General features: G+C 32.5%; 1 protein-coding gene across 1 annotated transcript in view; it reads left to right on the top strand.

The window, feature by feature from the left end:
• LOC132737610 (receptor-type tyrosine-protein phosphatase epsilon-like) overlaps positions 1-21,529 on the top strand; it is a 42,843-nt gene extending 21,314 nt beyond the window's left edge. Inside the window, exons 8-25 of the mRNA XM_060724939.1 lie at positions 591-713; positions 1,523-1,628; positions 2,533-2,666; positions 2,961-3,145; positions 3,845-3,932; positions 4,765-4,841; positions 5,655-5,691; positions 8,018-8,115; positions 8,616-8,735; positions 9,055-9,203; positions 9,991-10,126; positions 10,550-10,699; positions 11,174-11,347; positions 11,949-12,083; positions 12,551-12,685; positions 13,175-13,326; positions 13,647-13,782; positions 18,644-21,529. Coding sequence (XP_060580922.1) covers positions 591-713; positions 1,523-1,628; positions 2,533-2,666; positions 2,961-3,145; positions 3,845-3,932; positions 4,765-4,841; positions 5,655-5,691; positions 8,018-8,115; positions 8,616-8,735; positions 9,055-9,203; positions 9,991-10,126; positions 10,550-10,699; positions 11,174-11,347; positions 11,949-12,083; positions 12,551-12,685; positions 13,175-13,326; positions 13,647-13,782; positions 18,644-18,772 — 2,264 coding nt within the window. The 3' untranslated portion in view covers positions 18,773-21,529. The remainder of the gene's footprint in view (positions 1-590; positions 714-1,522; positions 1,629-2,532; positions 2,667-2,960; positions 3,146-3,844; positions 3,933-4,764; positions 4,842-5,654; positions 5,692-8,017; positions 8,116-8,615; positions 8,736-9,054; positions 9,204-9,990; positions 10,127-10,549; positions 10,700-11,173; positions 11,348-11,948; positions 12,084-12,550; positions 12,686-13,174; positions 13,327-13,646; positions 13,783-18,643) is intronic.
• The last annotated feature ends 312 nt before the right edge of the window (positions 21,530-21,841 follow it).

Below are 21,841 nucleotides of genomic sequence, written 5' to 3'. Positions count from 1 at the left end.
CAAATTTTCAAACTGTCAAATCTGCATATTTATGAGACAATATAGAGATAAATCTGCGGTGCAGGGTCTAAAGAAATATATGACTAGATACCGGACTCTGTTCCTTATATGCAAAGCACAAAAACATCTTTTAGAAACTAAACTTCTTGCAGTATGGACCGGAATAAAAAGCACCTACCAGTCATCCCATCAAATAATCCTCCATCTTGAAAATTCTATACTGTAACCGAAAAACGCGATACTGTAACACGTTCCCTACGGTGTATTTATTTAATTTGATCAAAATACAAAGGCACTTTGTATACATTGTATATATATATATGAAAGATAGTTACACTCCAGTTAGAGGAAAATGGTGTACAATATAACAACAAATCTATTCTAAAACAACCGCAAAACTATAAACACATTCTAGAAAACCTGTAATATATGGCCATTTTATTTTCATATTTTATGCAAGTGTGCACACAAAATAAGCTGTTATGGTTAACTGTATGTATAGAATGTACATATTCTCATTCTGAAAATTATTTTTTAATTTTCTACCATTGTTTTTTTTTTATCCAACATTGTTTATTGTTTTTTATCAGAATGTCCGGATGGGTTTTTCGGATCTAACTGTACTAAGGAGTGCGGGCACTGTTTATCAGGTCAACCATGTGACAAGTACACCGGTCAGTGTATAGAGGGATGTGATAAAGGATATACGGAATTTTTTTAAAAAATTTAAATAATTAAAAAAATTTGACAAGTTTTTGGGTTTTTCCCTTTTAATATCAAAAAGGGTGAATTTTAACTACAAAATCCCCCTCTTTTTTTCCCCCCTTTTTTTCTTTTTTTTTTTTCCTTTAAAAAAATTTTTTCATTTTTTTTAAAAATGGGGGGTTTTTTCCCCTCCCAAAATTTTTGGAAAAAAAAGCTCCTCCCCCCCCCCCCCCAAAATCTTTTTTTTTTTTAAAAAAATTTCCAATTTTGGGGCCCAAAAAGGTTTCTTAATTTTTCCCCTTGAAAAACTCTTTCCCCAACCCTTTTTTTTCCAAATTTTTTTTACTCGAAAACTTTAATTTTTTTCCGCCCCCTCCTCCCCCCCTTTTTTTTTTTTCTTTTTCCCCTCCGTTCAAACCCCCCCCCTTTTCCCTCTCCCCCCCCCAAACAAAGGGGTCTCCCCCCTTTTTAAAAAAACCCCCCTTTTTCACATTTTTCTTGGTTTTTTTTCTTTCCCCCTCCTTTTGGGCTTTACTTTCCCCCCTTTCCCTCCCCCCCCCTTCCCCCCCCCTTTCCCCCTTTTCTTTCCCCCCCCCTTTTTTGCCCCCCCTTTTTTTGAAAAAAGTTTGTATGTTTAAATAGCCCCAGTTAAGATTTTTTTATTTACAAGCAAAAAAAATGCGTTTTTCAAATCTTTTTTATTTGTATATTGTTGTTAACAAATTTTTTTCCCCCCCCCCCCCGTTGAAATTAATTTTACTGTTGTTGAAATAAAACCATAAATTTACTGTTGTGAAATAACTGTTTTTTTATATAGGTGAAGTTGAGGTGAAGGAAAGTTCTGTTGTTGGAGGTGTGGTAGGAGGGGTGATTGCTGTTGCTGTTATAATAATACTTGCCGTTATTCTTCTACTTGTATACAGGTAGGTCAACCCTGTTTTACTGATTAAATAATGATTAATGCATATATTTTTTTCATGGGTTTTACATCGCTCCAGCACATTATAGGTCATATGGCAGCTTTCCAGCTTTATTGGTGGAGGAAGACCATAGATGTCCTTAATCACATTATTTCAGGCATGAATGGGCACCTGAGTGGAACCACCGACGTTCAGTAAACTAGTTACATTTGTAACCTAGTAAAGTTGGGATTCAATCCCACAGCAGTGAGGAGCAAGTGGTATGACGTGAACAACCTTAACTTCTCTGCAATGGACACCCTAAATAATGATAACACAGTGAAACTTCAGCAAAACAGTCTTCAATAGAATAGTTACCTCATAACAACCAAAGTGTCAATTCTTCCCAAAGTTTAATATCACAATAAGTCAGACATCTCGAGAGCAACGCCTCACCAAAATCCAAAATTGGACTCTCAGAGGGTGTTTTTCTACACAGCTTGTTTTGTATTAGAAATAGTTTCACTTTTTTGGATGTCATTTACTATTTAAACTTTACACCATGCATTCATATTTAATTTAAGGTTTTTATTTTTTTACAAATCAGTTATTGATATCTAATGGAAGCTTGTCGTGGGAGGCGTAAGTTAAGTTATGGTTTTTAATAAGTGAAGGTCGCTGGAGTTAATTGTTGTGATGATAAGACACTAAACTGTTATTTTCTGCTTACTTTGTTGAAATAATATGAGCAAGCTTTCCAAAAGTCAAGGTTATTTCTTAACGACCTTTACTATTGTAAAGTAGAAATAGCTGGTCTGGATCCATGCTGGTCGCAAACACACTATGTTGGTTTTGTCGTGACGCGGCTCATGTATCTGATGTTATTGTTATAATTATAACCCATTTTAATAAATATGATTGTAAACAGGAAGAGAAGGTTTCGCACTAAGATGATCGTGACAGGTCATGGTCAGGACCTTAAAATGACCACAACCAAAAATGATCACGTGATTGATAATGTAGAGGAGACTAGCATGTTATTACGATCTACATCTGCAACAGGTACGTCACAATCTGTCAGTCAGAATTTACTCTCAATTATTAGATATTTCTTCTTAAAAATTAATCCATATGTAAAATAGGATAACAGATTTATAAAATAAAAAAGAGGGTGGTATAAGTTTGGTGAAATATAAGCTGGAAATATGTATCTTGACTATAAAGACAACCTTATGAAGCTAAAAGCATAGAGAGTTAAGGGGCAAGTGATTCCAAGTTCATAACCTGAATAACACTGAATAATGGAGGCTCTTATTATATAGTCATAAATCCCTTAATGGTTTATTATATTTACAGAGATAGACAGACATGTAGAAGAGGAAGATTGTGCTGACAATATATATGACAAGACAACACATGAACCTATCTATGTTAATGTGAACACCAAAAACTTACGCAATCCCATCAAAGTAGAAGATCTACAGTCATTTATAAACAAAGCCAAGGATAATGATTATGCTATAATCAGGGCTGAACATGGGGTAAGTTATACAATTAATACAATTCTTTCATTATTAATGATGAAATTTGTCTGTGATATTAGATAACCTCTGTGTAGGTTATCTTAGTTGCAACATACTTCTGTTAGCCCGATTGAGAATCTTTTTTTTTTAACCACTCTGGGGACCCCATCTTGGAACTTAATCAGTACTGTTCAAAAGGGTTTAAAAAATTTTTGAAAATCAAAAAATGGGTTTTTTTTGATTGGTTAGAAAAATGCACAAAAGACCCAAAGAAAAAAGTAAATTTTTCACAAAACTCAGAAAAAAGTTCTATTACCTCAAGGCTTGGTTTCATATGAGGACCGCAAAAAGGCTCAAACCACAATCCCTTACTTGAGAGGCAGACACATTAACCACTTGTCTAAAGCTCCCCTTAGGTTATCTTGGATCATAAAAAGCAGTTTTTTCACCAAGCTTATGGTCAGTGTTTTTACTTGTATCAATATTATATATTATAGGTTATATTATATTAGTAAAAGTAAAATATACTGTGCTAAAAATCAGACTTGTTTAGGGAGCTAGAGATTGTGAAAATTAGGAACTTACTGTAAGTTACCCATGGTTTTTATAAAGCCCTCAATATGTGTATTTCTTAAGTGTTTTTTACTATTTTTACATGCATTCTTAAACATATGTTTACCATATAAAGTGCAATATTGTTATATCATTATAATTCAGGATTTACCCACTGGTTTGTTGGCGTTGTGTCATACAGCATTAAAACCGGAGAATAAAAGCAAGAACAGATATGCTGATATAATTGCCTGTAAGTATACATGTTTATATACCTACCTCCAGATAGTCATGTGTGTGAGTGTGTGATCTGATGTGAGAATTATTTAACCTTTAACCTGTGGAATTTGTATAATAAAATTCTCCAGCTTTCAATTTGGAACATTTCATTTGAAGTAAAAAAGATTTTGTTATTAAAATACAAACTTTGAGCCACAAACAGTATAGGGCCTTGTTAGACTACATGGAAGTGCAGGCTTGCCTTGCTCTGTACTGGTCACAAAGGTTAATTACTTTAGATTCCATCAGGTTAAGGGTTAAAAGCAAAAGAAATGATGCATGAAATTACTGATAATATAAGTCTTTTAAGATTTTCCTATTTAAGCATGAATCTTGGTTAGATTTCTTTCTCTAAAAGATAAATATTTCATTCTTTAATTTACTGTATGAACTTGAATCTTTTTTATGTATGTATAATACTTACATGATTGCTGTCTGTCAGTATGAGCTGATTAATTATGCATAGATGCAGTGATTTTTCCACATTCTTTGACAAGTGGGCATTACCTTGCAGATAAGTCTGATTGCATTTGCAGCTTTTCTAAAATTGAATGTTTTTCAATATTTAGACTTATTGCCAACAAACACATAAATAACGCAACAGTAATGATAGAATTTATTCCAGTTTGCATGAACCAGTCTGCACATCTTTATAGTCTGGCGAGGCTTTTATAAACTGTTTGAAGTTGATAAAAATGTATAAATGTGCACTTAATATTCTTTGTATATTGAAGTTTCAAGTGGGGGAAAGTTTATAAATGTGCAATGAATATTGTATGTAAGTAATGAATGAAATTAACTTTCAGATGACCATTCTAGAGTAGTGCTGTATCCACTTCCGCATGATCCACATTCTGACTATGTTAATGCTAATTCTATAGATGTAAGTCCCCTTATTCTTCCTCTCTCATTATCAATACAAAGGCCAAATTAAAAAACACAACAAAAAAATGTTCTGTTTCTGGTACACCTACCTCCTCTGTTTTTAATGACTGGCCGTAGATTTTTTTAATTGCAAGTTGCCTTTTCCAAAATATTTTATTTATAATAATGTGTATAAAGAACAAATTGTAAAGTGAAGAAATTTTTATTTACCTTCCCTCACTTTTTTAGGGGTCAGAGGTCAGAAACAGGACTTTATTTTCTGCAAACTTTTTTTTATCTGCGAGCATTTTTTTATGCCAATGAATGATTTGTTTCATGTTGATTTTACTTGTTTTCTTTCTTGTAGATAGAGGTATATTTTATTTGATACAAGACAACATTTTTTTTTATACAGCAACTTTTACTATATAATGTAAATAGATTTAAAAATGTCTTAACATAGAACAAATGATGATTTGACATTTTAGAATAAAATGTGAATATAGAGCCAAATGTATGAATAAAATATGAAGCAGTTGCATGAAATATTCATGATACACACTCAATTGCAGTAAAATCTCCTCACAGAGGGACAATTTCCACTGGCTTATGAGTTTTGAGCAGTTTTTTTTTAAGTTCTACATTATTGATTTTGATTTTTTTAACAATTTTCTTAGAAAAAAATAATTGTATTTAAATTTTAAAACGATAATAGTGCATTTTTTATTAGTTAACAAGAAGAAGATTTATACTGTACTTATTCAAGTACATTGTTAATCATTTAGAGTATAACTGTAAATGATGTTTTCATGTATTTTAAATTTGTTTCCAGGGTTACAGTTCCAAGAAAGCTTATATAGCATCACAGGGTAGGTGTTTGTTATGAGGAATTTCATTTCATGTAATATAATAATAAAGTGTACTGTATTAATGGTCAATTAAGTGTGGCATAATGTGTCCAACATTAAACTGCTTTTTCCTTCAGATACATTGATTTGAATTCAGTTTTATACTTTTGAGTATTCATATGTGATACAGGCATTTATCTAGCTTATTGATATATCTACCTATAAAAAAGTGTGGCATAATGTGTCCAACATTAAACTGCTTTTTCCTTCAGATACATAGATTTGAATTCAGTTTTATACTTTTGAGTATTCATATGTGATACAGGCATTTATCTAGCTTATTGAATTTGGTGTCTGCCTGTGTCAGGATAAAGATTATAAGTACCTGAGGACTTCTGCCCTAATAATTTAAAACATAATGATTATAAATATGGCTGTAAAAATAAAATATTCAGGCATTATTTTGGAATTTGAAGTTGCTCATAAAGTTCTTGAATTTACTTGTGATATATGTAAAAGAATTACTTGTAAAGACGCTATTTTTTAGCTCACCTGTCACAAAGTGACAGGGTGAGCTTTTGTGATCGCTTTTCGTCCGGCGTCCGTCCGTAAACTTTTACTTTAAATGACATCTCCTCATAAACCACTAAGCCAATTTCATCCAAACTTCACAGGAATATTCCTTTGGTGGTTAAAAATTGTTCAAATAATTTAATTCCATGCAGACCTCTGGTTGCCATGGCAACCGAAAGAAAAAACTTTAAATATCTTCTTTTAAAAAACCATCAGAGCTAGAGCTTAGATATTTGGCATGAAACATCTTCTAGTGAGTGTCTACCAAGTTTCTTCAAATAAAAGTCCTGGGGTCAAAATTGGCCCTGCCCCGGGGGGGTCATTGATTTTCCCTATATGTATATAGTAAAAACTTAAAAAATCTTCTTTTAAAGAATCCAAAGAGCTAGAGCTAAGATATTTAGCATGAAACATGTTCTAATGGGTGTCTACCAAGTTTGTTCAAATAAAAACCCTAGGGTCAAAATTGGCCCCGCCCCGGGGGCCATTGATTTTCCCTATATGCATTTAGTAAAAACTTGAAAAATCTTCTTTAAAAGAACTCAAAGAGCTATGGCTAAGATATTGAGCATCAAACATGTTCTTATAGGTGTCTACCAAGTTTGTTCAAATAAAAGCCCTGGGGTCAAAATTGGCCCTGCCCTAGGGGGTCATTGATTTTCCCTATATGCATATAGTAAAAACTTAAAAAATCTTCTTTTAAAGAACCAAAAGAGTTAGAGCTAAGATATTTAGCATGAAACATGTTCTAATAAGTGTCTACCAAGTTTCTTCAAATAAAAGCCCTAGGGTCAAAATTGGCCCCGCCTGGGGGGTCATTGATTTTCCCTATATGCATATAGTTAAGACTGAAAAAATCTTCTTTAAAAGAACTCTAAAGAGCTATGGCTAAGATATTTAGCATCAAACATGTTCTAATAGGTGTCTACCAAGTTTGTTCAAATAAAAGCCCTGGGGTCAAAATTGGTACCACCCCGGGGGTCATTGATTTTCCTTATATGTGTATAGCAAAAACTTAAATAATCTTCTTTGTAAAAACCCAAATAGCTAGAGTTAAGATATTAAGCATGAAACATCTTTTAGTGAGTGTCTACAAAGTTTGTTAAAAAAAAAGACCTGGGGTCAAAATTGGCCCCGCCCCGGGGGTCATTGATTTTCTTTATATGTGTAAAGCAAAAACTTAAAATCTTCTTTGAAAAAACCCAAATAGCTAGAGTTTAGATATAAAGCATGAAACATCTTCTAGTAAGTGTCTACAAAGTTTGTTCAAATAAAAGCCCTGGGGTCAAAACTGGCCCGGCCCCAGGGGTGTCATTGTTTTTAACTATATGTGTATAGTAAAAACTTAAAAAAAATCTTCTTTTAAAAAAGCCCAATGAGCTATAGCTTAGATGTTTAGCATGAAACATTTTCTTATGGGTGTCTACCAAGTTTGTGCAAATAAAAGCCCTTGGGTTAAATTGGCCCTGCAACGTATGGGGGGGTTGGGGGGGGGCCTATATACAGGTGAGCGACCTCAAGGCCATCATTGCCCTCTTGTTTATCTTGAAAGACACATTATGACTCAGAAACAAAAAAGTCTTTAGAAAGGGCAACCATTATTTTTAGTATGTAAAATTCATATCATGTGAAGAAAGTAGTGCTGAATGTGGAATTATTGGTCAAAAAAAGTATTAAAATGTAAACAAAGTAGTAGTTTGACTTTCATATAATTTCAAATCTCATATTGTCTGGCGTAATGTTTTTGATAACATGTGACTATGTTATGTTGTAGGGCCTAACAAAGCAATGTTGGCAGATTTTTGGAGAATGATCTGGCAAGAGAAAGTGACTAAGATAGTCATGCTGACAAATCTTGTAGAAACATATAAGGTATACTAAATCTTTCACTATTTATGGATAGTACATTTATTTAAATTCTGTTCACAAATTCCGAAGGTTAAGAGTTAATTTAATGGAATTTTAAGCCATATATCTATAGAATGTTTCTTTTGGTTTATATGATTCTCAGGAATTACAGTTATTTTAAGATATTTGTATTTCTAAAAGAGTGATAAAGAATAGTTTATATAGTGCCAGAATAGTTATGTCCAGTCTTCTAAAAGAGTTTTTTTCAGTCAGTATTTTAAATTCTCTCTTGCAAAAAACATTTCAGGTGATATAAAGGACACTTTATCTGTTTTACTAAGGGCTGTAAACCATATTATGTTAAAACAACACTTCACATAAGAAAGTTAAAATGATTATTATATATGATTGAAAATATATCTTATGGAAAAAGGAGCAGATACATTTGTGGGTAGAAAGTTTGCAGGGAGAGGGTTACACTATTGACTGGTTTGATATAACATTACTTATGTTTTCTATTGTAGAAAAAGTGTGAACAATATTGGCCATCAGAAGGCAGTATAACATATGGTGATGTTACGGTGGAGATGATAGATACAGCTGAATATACTGACTATATTATCAGAACTTTTACAATATCTGCTGTAAGTGATTGTTCAGATTATATCCTCATCCATCCTTATTTAATTATAAAATTCACATAAAATATATTGTTGTAATGTTTTAAAATTTTAGCAAACCTTTAAATCAATTGTGATTCTTTTGGAGCTAAAAAGGCTTTAATCATTTAGTTTAATGCAAATATTTAAAGCTTCTTCTTTCAGTTGATTGGCATCTTTGCTTTGCTGTATTGATACTTAGGTAGAGTTCAAGATTTAAATAAATCGTAAGACCCATTTCATGTCGTGCACAATTACTATATTTTATTCAATAGTTATATTCTTATAAATGATTTATTTTCAGTCCAAAAGTACACGTATTATAAAGCAGTTTCATTTCACGTCGTGGACCGACCATGGTGCACCTACGTATCCAACAACACTTCTCAACTTTCGTCGTAAAGTTCAGCAATATAATCCAGACAGTAACTCTCCTATTATGGTTCACTGCAGGTAAACAGATGTTTCTATTTTTACCTTTTTTATCCGGCAATGCATTAATGGGTGTAAGTCCTGTATGTTTTTGCAAGCTCAGAGTAAGATTAATGTATGAGTCTGTGATTTTCTGCTTTACATCAAACAGCTTGAAGCTGTTACAATTTTATTTGGTTTAATTTTAAATTTTAGTGATAGATAAATACTGTATAAGTGGATATTTATGCGTCACAAAAATTTTGCGATTGTCAAAAAGTGTACTTTTTGCATGCGGAAATATTTGTGGAAATATTTGTTTATCATTTATTAAGCAGGTACATGTTAAGAATATACCTTAATTGTAATTTGTTCTTTTCAGTTGTTTAATACCTTTATTATCTACATTATTGTTTGAAATATACATTGTTAGTTTGATAAAGTGTATTATGATGGAAATTTGTTTGCAGGGACTATTAATCTGTAAGCTATTTCTAGAATTACATCTTTCCTTAAGTGCATACAGATAACATTTTTAAAATGGTGACAATTTGACATATTATACAATTGAGCCACGTCACAACAAAACCAACATAGTGCGTTTGCGACCAGCATGGATCCAGACCAGCCTGCTCATCCGCGCAGTCTGATCAGGATCCATGCTGTTTGCTATCAGTTTGTCTTCTTGTAATAGAGTTGGTAAGCGAACAGCATGGATCCTGATCAGACCGCACAGATGCGCAGGCTGGTCTGGATCCATGCTGGTCACAAACCCACTATGTTGGTTTTGCCAAGGCGCTGCTCATATATATATTTATACATTATTTAGTGCCGGTATAGGACGTAGCGGTACATATATAGCAGTAGATTATCTGTTACAACAAGCTAAAGCTGAGGGAGTTATAGATCTGGTACAATGTGCTCAACTTATGAGAAGTAACAGAGTCAATATGATACAAACTTGGGTATGTCATCAAGCAATCTTTTGTTGTTTCTTTCTTTTTTCACTTTTGAAAATTTTTATTGGCTGTTAAGAAAAATAGGATGTTAATTTTAATGTGTTGATTATATTACTGAATGTTACTGATCTGTTGAAATCTTTGATGAAAAAGAAAGCCAGTCAGCTGATTCAAGTAAAGTAAATCTACAAGAAAATGGCCAATTGACCTGTGTTGCATTGTAACAACTTAAAAGCCAAAGTAATAAACCAATATGTCCATGTTTCACATGATGTAATGAGGTGGTAGAGAACTAAAATTGTAGAGCTTTCATGCATTTCTTTCATTTAATATCATGACTTTAAAAAAACAAACTGCTTTTCCATTATATTAAGATGAATTTACCACTTCTTTAACATATCATATACATATTTATTTGTAATATTACAGCAACAGTACAGTTTTGTTTATGATGCTGTGCTAGATGCCTTGTTGTCAGGGGAGACAACCATTCCAAACTCTACATTCTCAGAGGTGTATGAAGAAATGTGCACTTTAAAACCAGAAACCTCGTCCACCCTGCTAGAGGACCAATTTGATGTATGTAGTTATAATAATCTCTTAACTTTATTTGCTTAATTGCAGAGTTTATTGTTGGAATTGTTTATTTCAGCAATTGATAAAGGTGCAAATTAGATATTTATATATTTAGGAAAATATATTGATTTTGATTGGGTTGTTGTAGAACAATAAAAGTTTGAGTTCAGATGTACAATTATACAATGCAAGGAAAATTAATTTTCATTTTCATTGTAACATTGTTAGAGAAAGAAAATAATGAAAATATGTTGAACTACAATAAGCATTGAAATAGTTATCGTGACAGCTCTTAGTTTACTGTCATTGCATCTGAAGTTATATGGTGCATAAGCATGTACGTCTTTATGCAGTGCATGTATTGATTTACTTGAACACTCCAGTCTATTTGTAAGAAACAATAAGGTACATTGCATGAAACACAATACAATAAACAATATCAATGTATGATATATGATGGATTTTTTTTTTCTGCAGACATTAGAGAAGTTGTCACCCAGGATAGAGAGAGATGAATGTAAGGCAGCGACAGATTCGAACAACTCTCCAAAAAGCCGCTTCAAGAATATTTTACCTGCGGACAGATTTCGACCGAAGCTTCTCACGCCAGTTGAGGGATGTAATGATTTTATCAATGCTGTCTTCCTACCTGTAAGTTCAATACATATTTTTCTTTGTTCCTCTGTGATTTTCTTCCTCCTTCCATGATTCTCTTCCTCTTCCTTCGTTGAAGGTCTTAAAATTGATAATGCACATTTACTGTAAAGGTGTTTTGCAAATACTTTATTCATGTACAGATGTTAAAATTAAAGTTGTCAAACTTGGTAGTATTCATCATATATGCTTTAAAATGTAATGAAAGGCATGATATATATCTTTTTGCTTAATTAAAGCAAAACTGTCTTACAGGCTATTGCAGTTGTGTGGCCCGCCCCTCTTTAATTATGTAGAACATGTAATTTGAGCCGCGTCACGACAAAACCAACATAGTGCGTTTGCGACCAGCATCCGCGCAGTCTGATCAGGATCCATGCTGTTCGCTTACCAACTCTATTACAAGTGGAGAAACTGATAGCGAACAGCAACACGCCTAATTTATACAGTACATTTTCCATATCTACTATGAAGTGATAGCATCTTTCAAGTTATTTTACTGAAATTTTAAAACATATTGCTATCTTGTATGAGAGTTACATGCAGATTATTATATGCATAACGTGTTGAAATTAAACATACTGTTGTGTTATTTCAGAGTTACACACAGAGAGATGCATTTATTGTAACACAGATGCCATTACCTAATACTGTAGCAGATTTCTGGAGGTTATTGTATGACTATCACTCAGATACAGTTGTCATGTTGAATGAATTTGACAGGAATGATAAGGTTAGTGTAGTTATATAACACCAGTTAGTGATAAAGCTTTGAGATCATGAGAATTGATGAGGCTTTGTCTGTTGTATAAAGAAACAATTTTTTTTTTAAAACAACATGAGGCTTTCTGAAGGGAAAACCAAAAAATCACAAAAAAAAGCTGAAATCAAACATTAACAACTGCAAAATTTAACATAGCCATACTGTCAATCTAATTTTCCATTTGATATTTCTATTTTTTCTCGTTTTGAACTTTCTTCTGTTGAAGGATAAACATGACTCTTTTTGGGAAAAATGTAGCTTTTTTAGCTAGAGGAAAAAGCCTGTGTAAGGCTGTAAAATATGCTTGAAAATGCTTAAACTGCTGAATTTGTGAAATGGGTTTGTGTTTGAATTTGGAACATCCTTTACACTACTTCACATTGCTTGTATGAAGAACATCCAGTACCTAAATGATATATCTTGTTCTATGATTTCAGTCATGTGCCCTGTATTGGCCAGAGGAATATGGTTATACTGTAGAGTATGGTCCACTCAGTATAGAACTGTTGTTCTCCTCCGAGGCTGACACAAATATTACTGTGAGGACATTTAAACTGACTAACACTATCAAGGTAAGAGGTTTGTTCTTAGGTTTGCTTTCAGTCACTTTGGTTAGTAAGATAATAACAAAAAGAAATGATAAACAATGACGTAATTGATATTCTCCTAATGTGAGCTAGGAATATCATCCAATAAAAAGGGACACTAGTAAAATTTCACAGGAATAATTGTATCAAATGTATCGTACTGTTTCATTTTTCATGAATATATGACTCAAATTATGCACTTTTCTATTATATTTTGATATAATTACACTGCAGGTTTATAAACCTTAAAAAATACGTCTTGATCCAAACATACAAGCTTATTAAAGATTTTGAGCTTTTATATCCTGCTGTAGTTTAAACAACTGCAATTATAATTTTAATAACCTTTAATATTTCTGTGAATGTAATAAGTTGTACTCTCTGAACAAGTTCTGTGTGAATTGACCAGTTTTCATAACAAACCAATTTCTCATTTCACAATATGTAGTATATACTGTATATATTATATTCCAGGGTGAGGACAGAGCAGTTAAACAGTTTCAGTTTAATGGTTGGCCAGACTACAAGAGTGTCCCTATGGGAACGTCAGGTTTACTTAGACTGTCTGATGCTGTACAAGAATGGACAAGACAGAATGGGAAAGGGCCAGTTACTATACATTGCATGTATGTAACTTTAAAAAAAAATGTTTTCATAATTTGTTGAAAAATAAAAATTTGCATTTAAGTGAAATGTCAAATTGAAATATCAATCTAAACTAAAGATGATCAATATATTGTATTCATGGCATGTAAATATCCTTTTGTTACATGGTTATAATAAACTCCGTTATAAAAACATAGAAATTTGTGATATATAACCTTTGTAATTCCAATGCCAAGGAAAGCCAACCGAACTAAATTCTTGGAAAAACTTATCAGATAATTATGTTGTTAAATATTGGCATCGACCTGTTATAGACAGATTTGTAAATGTATATTACCAGGAATGGAGCGAGCAAGAGTGGTATATTTTGTGCCTGTAGCTTGTTATTTGAGAGGATGAGGATAGACCTTGAAGTGGACGTCTATCAAACTGTCAAACAAATCAGGATTAACAGACATCACTTTGTTGAAAATATGGTACGTACTTCTGAGTCATACAGTTAACTGATTAAAAATGTAGAAAGGTTACCAAAGCCTCCTTGCAATTTGCTTTCTTATCTAACCAGTTATGGAGTTATAAATGGAACAAGTTATGAGAATATCTGTCAAAATGAAACCCATGTATCATAAATTGAGATAAAACTCCAGATCCAAGCAGGGCTATTTTTGCTTCTATAGCAGGGGCCGTTATAGCGCTCCTTCCCCCCAAAAATACTGTAAAATCATGCAGTTTTCCCCAAAAATTGAACTTACATCAAGTTTTTCTTCCCCTTTTGCAGATATACTGTGTAATTTTCCACCAAAATTAAGGGCAGGGCTGCTTGCCCAAGCTGTGAAAAAAAGCCATGCCAAGTATTAAGATACCGTATAAGTATTTTTTTCTGCGGGAACTTTATTTCTGCTATTTCTGGGGTTCATAAAGACACCGCAGATTTAAAAACCGCAGAAAATTAAGCCTTTTCTTTTGTTTATGTCGAATTTCAACTACCGGGATAAAAACAATAGCATGTGTAGTTATCCACGTTTGTAAATGGGATTTTTATGGGATTTTTTATGTATCTGTCATTAACAAAATATTAGGGAAAAAAAATACTTTTCTTGTTCTTGTTGTTGAAATAGATAATTATCATGTTTGTATCATTTTCACTCACCCAAGCTTGGTGGGTCTTTTTGTGAATAGTTTTAAAAAACCTATAATTATAATGTGACAGGTGATGCAAAAATGCCCCTTGTTTGTTATTTTCAATAAAACCTGCTATAAATACACCTTTATGTATCTGTACAATATATTAAGTCGACGTGCGATTTTGCCATTGTTTATCTTCACACTTCATATTTATACAATTACAGTATTTAATGTTATTTTCTTGTTGTTGTTTTTTACGTGCATATACCGATACATTTTGATTACGACGAAAAACAATATCAGTCGTGGAAGTAATGTTACATTATCAAATATTGAAATGTTGTCTTTTTTATCGGTTAATTTTGTACAAACATCTTAGTTAAAACGCAGAAATAAAACACATCAATGTTAGAATGATAACACCGCACAAATAAAATACGCAGAAATTTAAAACCCCTTATTTTAACAAAAATCGCAGAATATTAAGCCCGCAGAAATAAGTACTTATACGGTAAAATACATGATCTATGAGTTAGGATCAAACCCATTAGCCCACCTTCCTAGCTCATTAGTTAGAGCATAGGATTTATAATCCAGGGGTGGCTGGTTGGATTTTCAGGAGATATGTAATCTGTATCTTGGACATCAGTTTATTGTCTTTTAGTCTCTCAATATTGACTCAAAACTGGTATGGATCTAGTTGATGGGTCGCTTAAAAAGAAATCGGTACTTATTGGATAGTTATCCAGGAAAGGCAGTTAGTTAGACGTACCAAAGAGATGTTTTTTTAATCAGCATAACAACCAACATTCCATCCCAATATTCCTGAGATGAGATCAAACCCATAAAAATAGACTAGCTTTTGCCACAAGTATAGAATCAGGCCAGCTTGCACCTCACCTATATTTTGAGCTCACCTGTCACAAAGTGACAGGGTGAGCTTTTGTGATCGCTTTTCGTCCGGCGTCCGTCCGGCGTCCGTAAACTTTTACTTTAAATGACATCTCCTCATAAACCACAAGGCCAATTTCATCCAAACTTCACAGGAATGTTTCTTTGGTGGTCACCTTTAAAAATTGTTCAAAGAATTTAATTCCATGCAGAACTCTGGTTGCCATGGCAACCGAAAGAAAAAACTTTAACTATCTTCTTTTAAAAAACCATAAGAGCTAGAGCTTAGATATTTGGCATAAAACATCTTCTAGTGTCTACCAAAATTGTTCAAATAAAAGCCCTGGGGTCAAAATTGGCCCCGCCCCGGGGGGTCATTGATTTTCCCTATATGCATATAGTAAAAACTTATAAAATCTTCTTTTAAAGAACTCAAAGAGCTATGGCTAAGATATTGAGCATGAAACATGTTCTAATAGGTGTCTACCAAGTTTGTTCAAAGAAAAGCCCTTGGGTCAAAATTGGCCCCGCCCCAGGGGGTCATTGATTTTCCCTATATGCATATAGTAAAAACTTAAAAAATCTTCTTTTAAAGAACCAAAAGAGTTAGAGCTAAGATATTTAGCATGAAACATGTTCTAATAAGTGTCTACCAAGTTTGTTCAAATAAAAGCCCTGGGGTCAAAATTGACCCCGCCCCGGGGGGTCATTGATTTTCCCTATATATGCATATAGTAAAAACTTAAAAAATCTTCTTTTAAAGAACTCAAAGAGCTATGGTTAAGATATTTAGCATCAAACATGTTCTAATAGGTGTCTAGCAAGTTTGTTAAAAAAAAAGCCCTGGGGTCAAAATTGGCCCCGCCCCGGAGGTCATTGATTTTCCTTATATGTGTATAGCAAAAACTTAAAAAATCTTTTTTGAAAAAACCCAAATAGCTAGAGTTAAGATATTAAGCATGAAACATCTTTTAGTGAGTGTCTACAAAGTTTGTTAAAAAAAAAGCCCTGGGGTCAAAATTGGCCCCGCCCCGGAGGTCATTGATTTTCCTTATAAGTGTATAGCAAAAACTTAAAAAATCTTTTTTGAAAAAACACAAATAGCTAGAGTTTAGATATTAAGCATGAAACATATTCTAGTAAGTGTCTACAAAGTTTGTTCAAATAAAAACCCTTGGGTCATACTGGCCCGGCCCCAGGGGTGTCATTGTTTTTAACTATATGTGTATAGTAAAAACTTAAAACAAATATTCTTTTAAATAGCCCAATGAGCTAGAGCTTAGATGTTTAGCATGAAACATCTTCTTATGGGTGTCTACCAAGTTTGTGCAAATAAAAGCCCTTTGGTTAAATTGGCCCTGCAACGTTTGGGGGGGGGTGGGGGGGGCCTATATACAGGTGAGCGACCTCAGGGCCATCATGGCCCTCTTGTTGCATTTTGATACTGAAAGCCCTTATTGAAATGTTTAAAATTCATAATTGAGCAGTTCTTACACAAATTTATAAGATCCTAGGTTTAAACTTAGATGAAGGTTATAGATACACATACCAATTATTACCTTCTATGGCTGCCATTTGAGGGTCATTCCCAAAACATCTTATTTGTAATTCTGTCATCTTCATGAAAACTGATAAAAATAATGACTGAAAGTTAAAGTATAAAATAATTTGCTAATCACCCTTAATAGCTGTTTATATTTATTTTTATGCTCCCCGAAAAATTTCGGGGGAGCATATAGTCGGCGCTTTGTCCGTCTGTCCGTCTGTCCGTCCGTCCGTCTGTCCGTCCGTTGTCTTGTCCGGAGCATAACTTGAAAACCCTTGGAGATAATTTGTTGAAACTTCATACAGTGGTAGAGGGCATCAAGGGGGAGTGCAGTGTCAAAGAACCATAACTCTATTTTGCCCGGTTTTTGAATTATCTCCCCTTATAGAAAAATCTTGTCCGGGGCATAACTCTAAAACTATAAGAGATATCAACATGAAACTTTGTAGGTGAATAGATCTCAATGGGTAGATGTGCAGTGCACAAGAACAATAACTCTTTTCATCCTAATTTTGGAGTTATTGCCCTTTGTTAATTTTAATACTTAGAACTTTGTCCGGAACATAACTTGAAAACCCTTGGAGATAATTTGTTTAAACTTCATACAGTGGTAGAGGGCATCAAGGGGGAGTGCAGTGTCAAAGAACCATAACTCTATTTTGCCCGGTTTTTGAATTATCTCCCCTTAAAAAAAAATCTTGTCCGGGGCATAACTCTAAAACTATAAGAGATATCAACATGAAACTTTGTAGGTTAATAGATCTCAATGGGTAGATGTGCAGTGCATAAGAACAATAACTCTTTTTGCACTAATTTTGGAGTTATTGCCCTTTGTTTATTTTAATACTTTGAAATTGAACTTTGTCAGGAATATAACTTTAAAACCCTTGGATATAATTTGTTGAAACTTCATACAGTGGTAGAGGGCATTGATGGGGAGTGCAGTGTCAAAGAACCATAACTCTGTTTTGCCTGGTTTTTTAATTATCTCCCCTTATAGAAAATTCTCGTCCGGGGCATAACTCTAAAACTATAAGAGATATCAACATGAAACATTGTAGGTAAATAGATCTCATTGAGTAGAGGTGCAGTGCAAAAGAACCATAACTCTGTTAAGCCTTATTTTTGAATAATCTCCCCTTTTAGAAAAATCTTGTCCAGGACATAGCTGTAAAACTATAAGAGATATCAACATGAAACTTTGTAGGTAGATAAATCTCAATGGGTAGATGTGCAGTGCACAAGAATCATAACTCTACCTTGCCTAATTCTGGAGTTATTGCCCTTTGTTTATTTTTACTTTTTGAATTGTCCAAGACATAACTCGGAAATCATAAGAGATATCATCAAGAAACTTTGTAGGTTGATAGATCACAGTGATTAGAAGTTCAGTGCAAAGAACTGTAACTCTGCCTTGCCTAATTTTGGAATTATTGCACTTTGAACTTTTTCCACAGACATAACTCTGAAACTACAAGAGGTGTACTTTCCTGTGTCCAAAACCTATTCGGGGAGCATCACCCGGCTCAAACCGGGCTCTTGTTTTCATACTTTGTCAATTATATTTTTTAGTCACATGGTACATTTGCATTAACAGTAAGAATAACTCCCATTGGCCTATTGAAAATGAACATTACAAAAAAAGTAAAGGGTAATAATTATAATACAATATATTGACCCCCGAAAGTGGCTGCAATTTTTGGCCAGGGAGGTAAATATTGTAAACATCAGAATATATCTATTATTTAAAATAAGTTATTTTAATTTTGTTACAGGAGCAGTATCAGTATTGTTACCAGATGGCGCTAGCTTACCTAGAGAGACAGCCGTTGGGAATAGACAGACAGACGGACAGACAAAACAATGATAGTATAGACAGTGGTATACAGGATAAACTGTCCTGATAATGTCACAGATTTTTTAGATCTACTAGATAACTCTGTTCAATGTCTGGTTGCTATGGAAACAACTAAACAAAAGAAGTCTTATCCTTGTTGAAGTGCTTTATGATCAAAATGCTAACTAATATGTTGTATTGACTTTAAAATATACTTTAGTTAGTAATAGAGCTTTAAGTTTTAATTTCCTCTATATCGATAACTGGCCTAAATAATGTACAAAGCTGATTTTATACTGTTGACATAGACACAAACAATGTCTTTATAACCATTCTTAATTTAAAAATGAACCCATGCATGTACATAAATGCATTTAATTTGGCTTTTCGTGCTTTTTCGAGTCATATATTCTTATGAATGTTAACTGGTGGTAGATTTAATGAGTAACAATTTATATAAATGGTGAACCTCTACTATTCATTTAAATGAAGTTGAGGGCCCATCACATATCATAGTGCCATAAGAAAAAAAAAATTAAATATATTTAAAGAGTTTATTATTAAACACTTAATAGCCCTTTTTTAAACATTTCCATATTTTATAGTATATATATTTTTTTAATTTCATGTCCACAATTTCTTTTTGAAATACAAATTCTTTATACTTAGTAACATCCAGTTCTCTACTAGTTTATGTTGGCCAAGAATTTTGATCGAATTTCATGCTGTGACTAAGGTTTGATTAAATTTTAGAGTAGAAAGATAAAGGTTTTTATACTTAACATACATGCTGTATGGCAGTTGCATATTCATATTTGCCTTACTGATAATTACTATTGTACTGTATTTTAAAAGATACTTCAAATATACTGACATAGCCTAAGCAAAAGCATTTACTTCTAGTCAGATTGCTATTTTCCTACAATTGTCATTATGGACAAATCGTTTGTCTTTGACACTTTAAATTTCTACTTGCCCATCCATACTTTGTCATTGATGTTTTGTTTTTGAAAAATATTTTCCTAGTACAGTTTCTAATGAACATCATGATCTAAGAAAAAAGAAACAACAAGAATGATTTATCGGAAATGAATTATTGATCTTGTGATCTTTCCACATAACAAAATGATTTTAAGCCGTGAGTATTGGTTGCAATGTATCAATTCGTGTGACTAGTCTCTTCATATATGCTAATTTATTAATTATCTGTCTTACTTACAAACTTTACAAGTGGTTATTTCAATAACTTAACTCCTAAATAATAGTGGGGAGGTGGGGTCAGTGCATTTCCTATATCATAGCATGAACTTTTTGGAGAGAAAAAAAATTCTATAGTATTTAAAAGTAAGATATATGTTAAGAGTTGTACTTTGTTTTTGTTTTGTATGTGTAATTGGGCATTCATTTGTGCAAGAGCATAGAATAGAAATATTATAAATCTTTGTAAATGTCATGCTTTTTATTGGAAAGAACATTTTTCTTGATTAATTCTAATTGACCTAAGTCACAGTATTTCTTTATATCAGTATTTTATGTATATAGTTAGCCTTTATTTTGACAAATAGGTCTAAAATAGCCTAAAACTTGCTATAATCGTTTAATCTCCACAGGATAGTAACATTTTTACTCATTTTGTATTTTTTCTGATTTTTTTTCAATTAATGATTTAAGTAAGTGAAATCTGTTGCCAATCTTTGTTGAAATGAAGTGATTTTTCTAGAATCAAACAAGTACATGTATTTGTTAATAAACCCACCAAACTCTTGTTTTCCCCACCATTGTTAATATATGATTGATTAAAAATTCCATTTTATTATCAGTTGCTATCATTTTAGTTGTTTTTTATGAACATTTACAATTGTTATAAGGAAATGATGCTTTAGAATAGCTTTTAATGCACTGCACTTTATTTTTCATCCTAGAAGTCTGCTTTTTACATTAATAATTCTCTTAAAATAATGATATTGTATTGTATTTGCTGATGAAAAAAAGTTTTGAAGACTTACTGAATTGTTTCATAAATAAACAAAATATTCTGAGATCTGCTGTTTCAACTTTCACAGACATTGGAAAGGACATTGGTTACATACATGGTATAATGTTTTATTGCCTCAAATATCATTGTTTTTGCAAAATTTGGTACTATGGCAAATGACATTTTGTTTTTAATGCAATAATTGGTGAGTTTTTAGCAATAACATTGAGTGTTTATCATATTTTCATGAACATGGATATCTATCTGCATTTTCAGACCTTGAAAACATGTAAATCACCAATTTCATGTAATATGCTAACTAGTTGATATAACAAGCAAATGTGTATTTCATTTCTAACATTGTCACTGCATTTATATAAAAATGGATTAAAAATCCATTTTTTTATGTTTTTGTTTTCATGTTCATAAAGTATTATCAAACTTTTTTTAAATCAAATCTAATTTGAATAATGGAATTATGCGTTTTAATTCATTAGTATATTATTGAGTTCAGGTCACAATCAAAATGATTTTTTTTTGCTTTATCTACAGTGTGAACATGTATGCTGGAAGAAATAATATTTTATGAAGTTTTTATCTAAGACTTGAACATCCAACAATAATAATCAGTAAGTGGAACGACAATTAACAATAATTTTGTAAATGGATTTTGTTTTATAATCTGTACAGTCTTGTGAATAGTGAATAAATCATGTTATATTTTTTGGTGAATATTTTATTCATGTACATATATTTACATACTGTTTATGCTTCGTTTTTTATTTGTTTTAAGGTTGTGTTACAGGATAACATTTTATTGGTTGAGTGTATAGTATACATATGTTTTATGTTTTATATAAAAAGAAAATGTTTTATTTTTTGGTAACTTCATTTTATTAGCTAAAATAGCCATTTCTGAATTTTGAGAAATGTGAATAAGTTGGGTTAAACTGTCATTATGTTATTTTTCAGTAACTTCATTTTATAAGCTTAAGTAGTCATTTTTGAATTTCAAAAAATGTGAAGAAGGCAGGATAAACTGTTACATACAATGTTAATTTATCTTGAGTACTAACTTGCTACAGTTAATACTAGTGGCATATAAGGACTGAATTTTTATGTAACTGTGAATGTTTATAAAATTATAAGATTATTATGTCT

Source organism: Ruditapes philippinarum, unplaced genomic scaffold, assembly GCF_026571515.1.
Source record: "Ruditapes philippinarum isolate M1 unplaced genomic scaffold, ASM2657151v2 ctg10600_1_1_1_1, whole genome shotgun sequence".
Lineage (NCBI taxonomy): Eukaryota > Metazoa > Mollusca > Bivalvia > Venerida > Veneridae > Ruditapes > Ruditapes philippinarum.
Note: the sequence above shows the minus strand (reverse complement) of the source record. Positions and strands in the feature narration are given on the sequence as shown.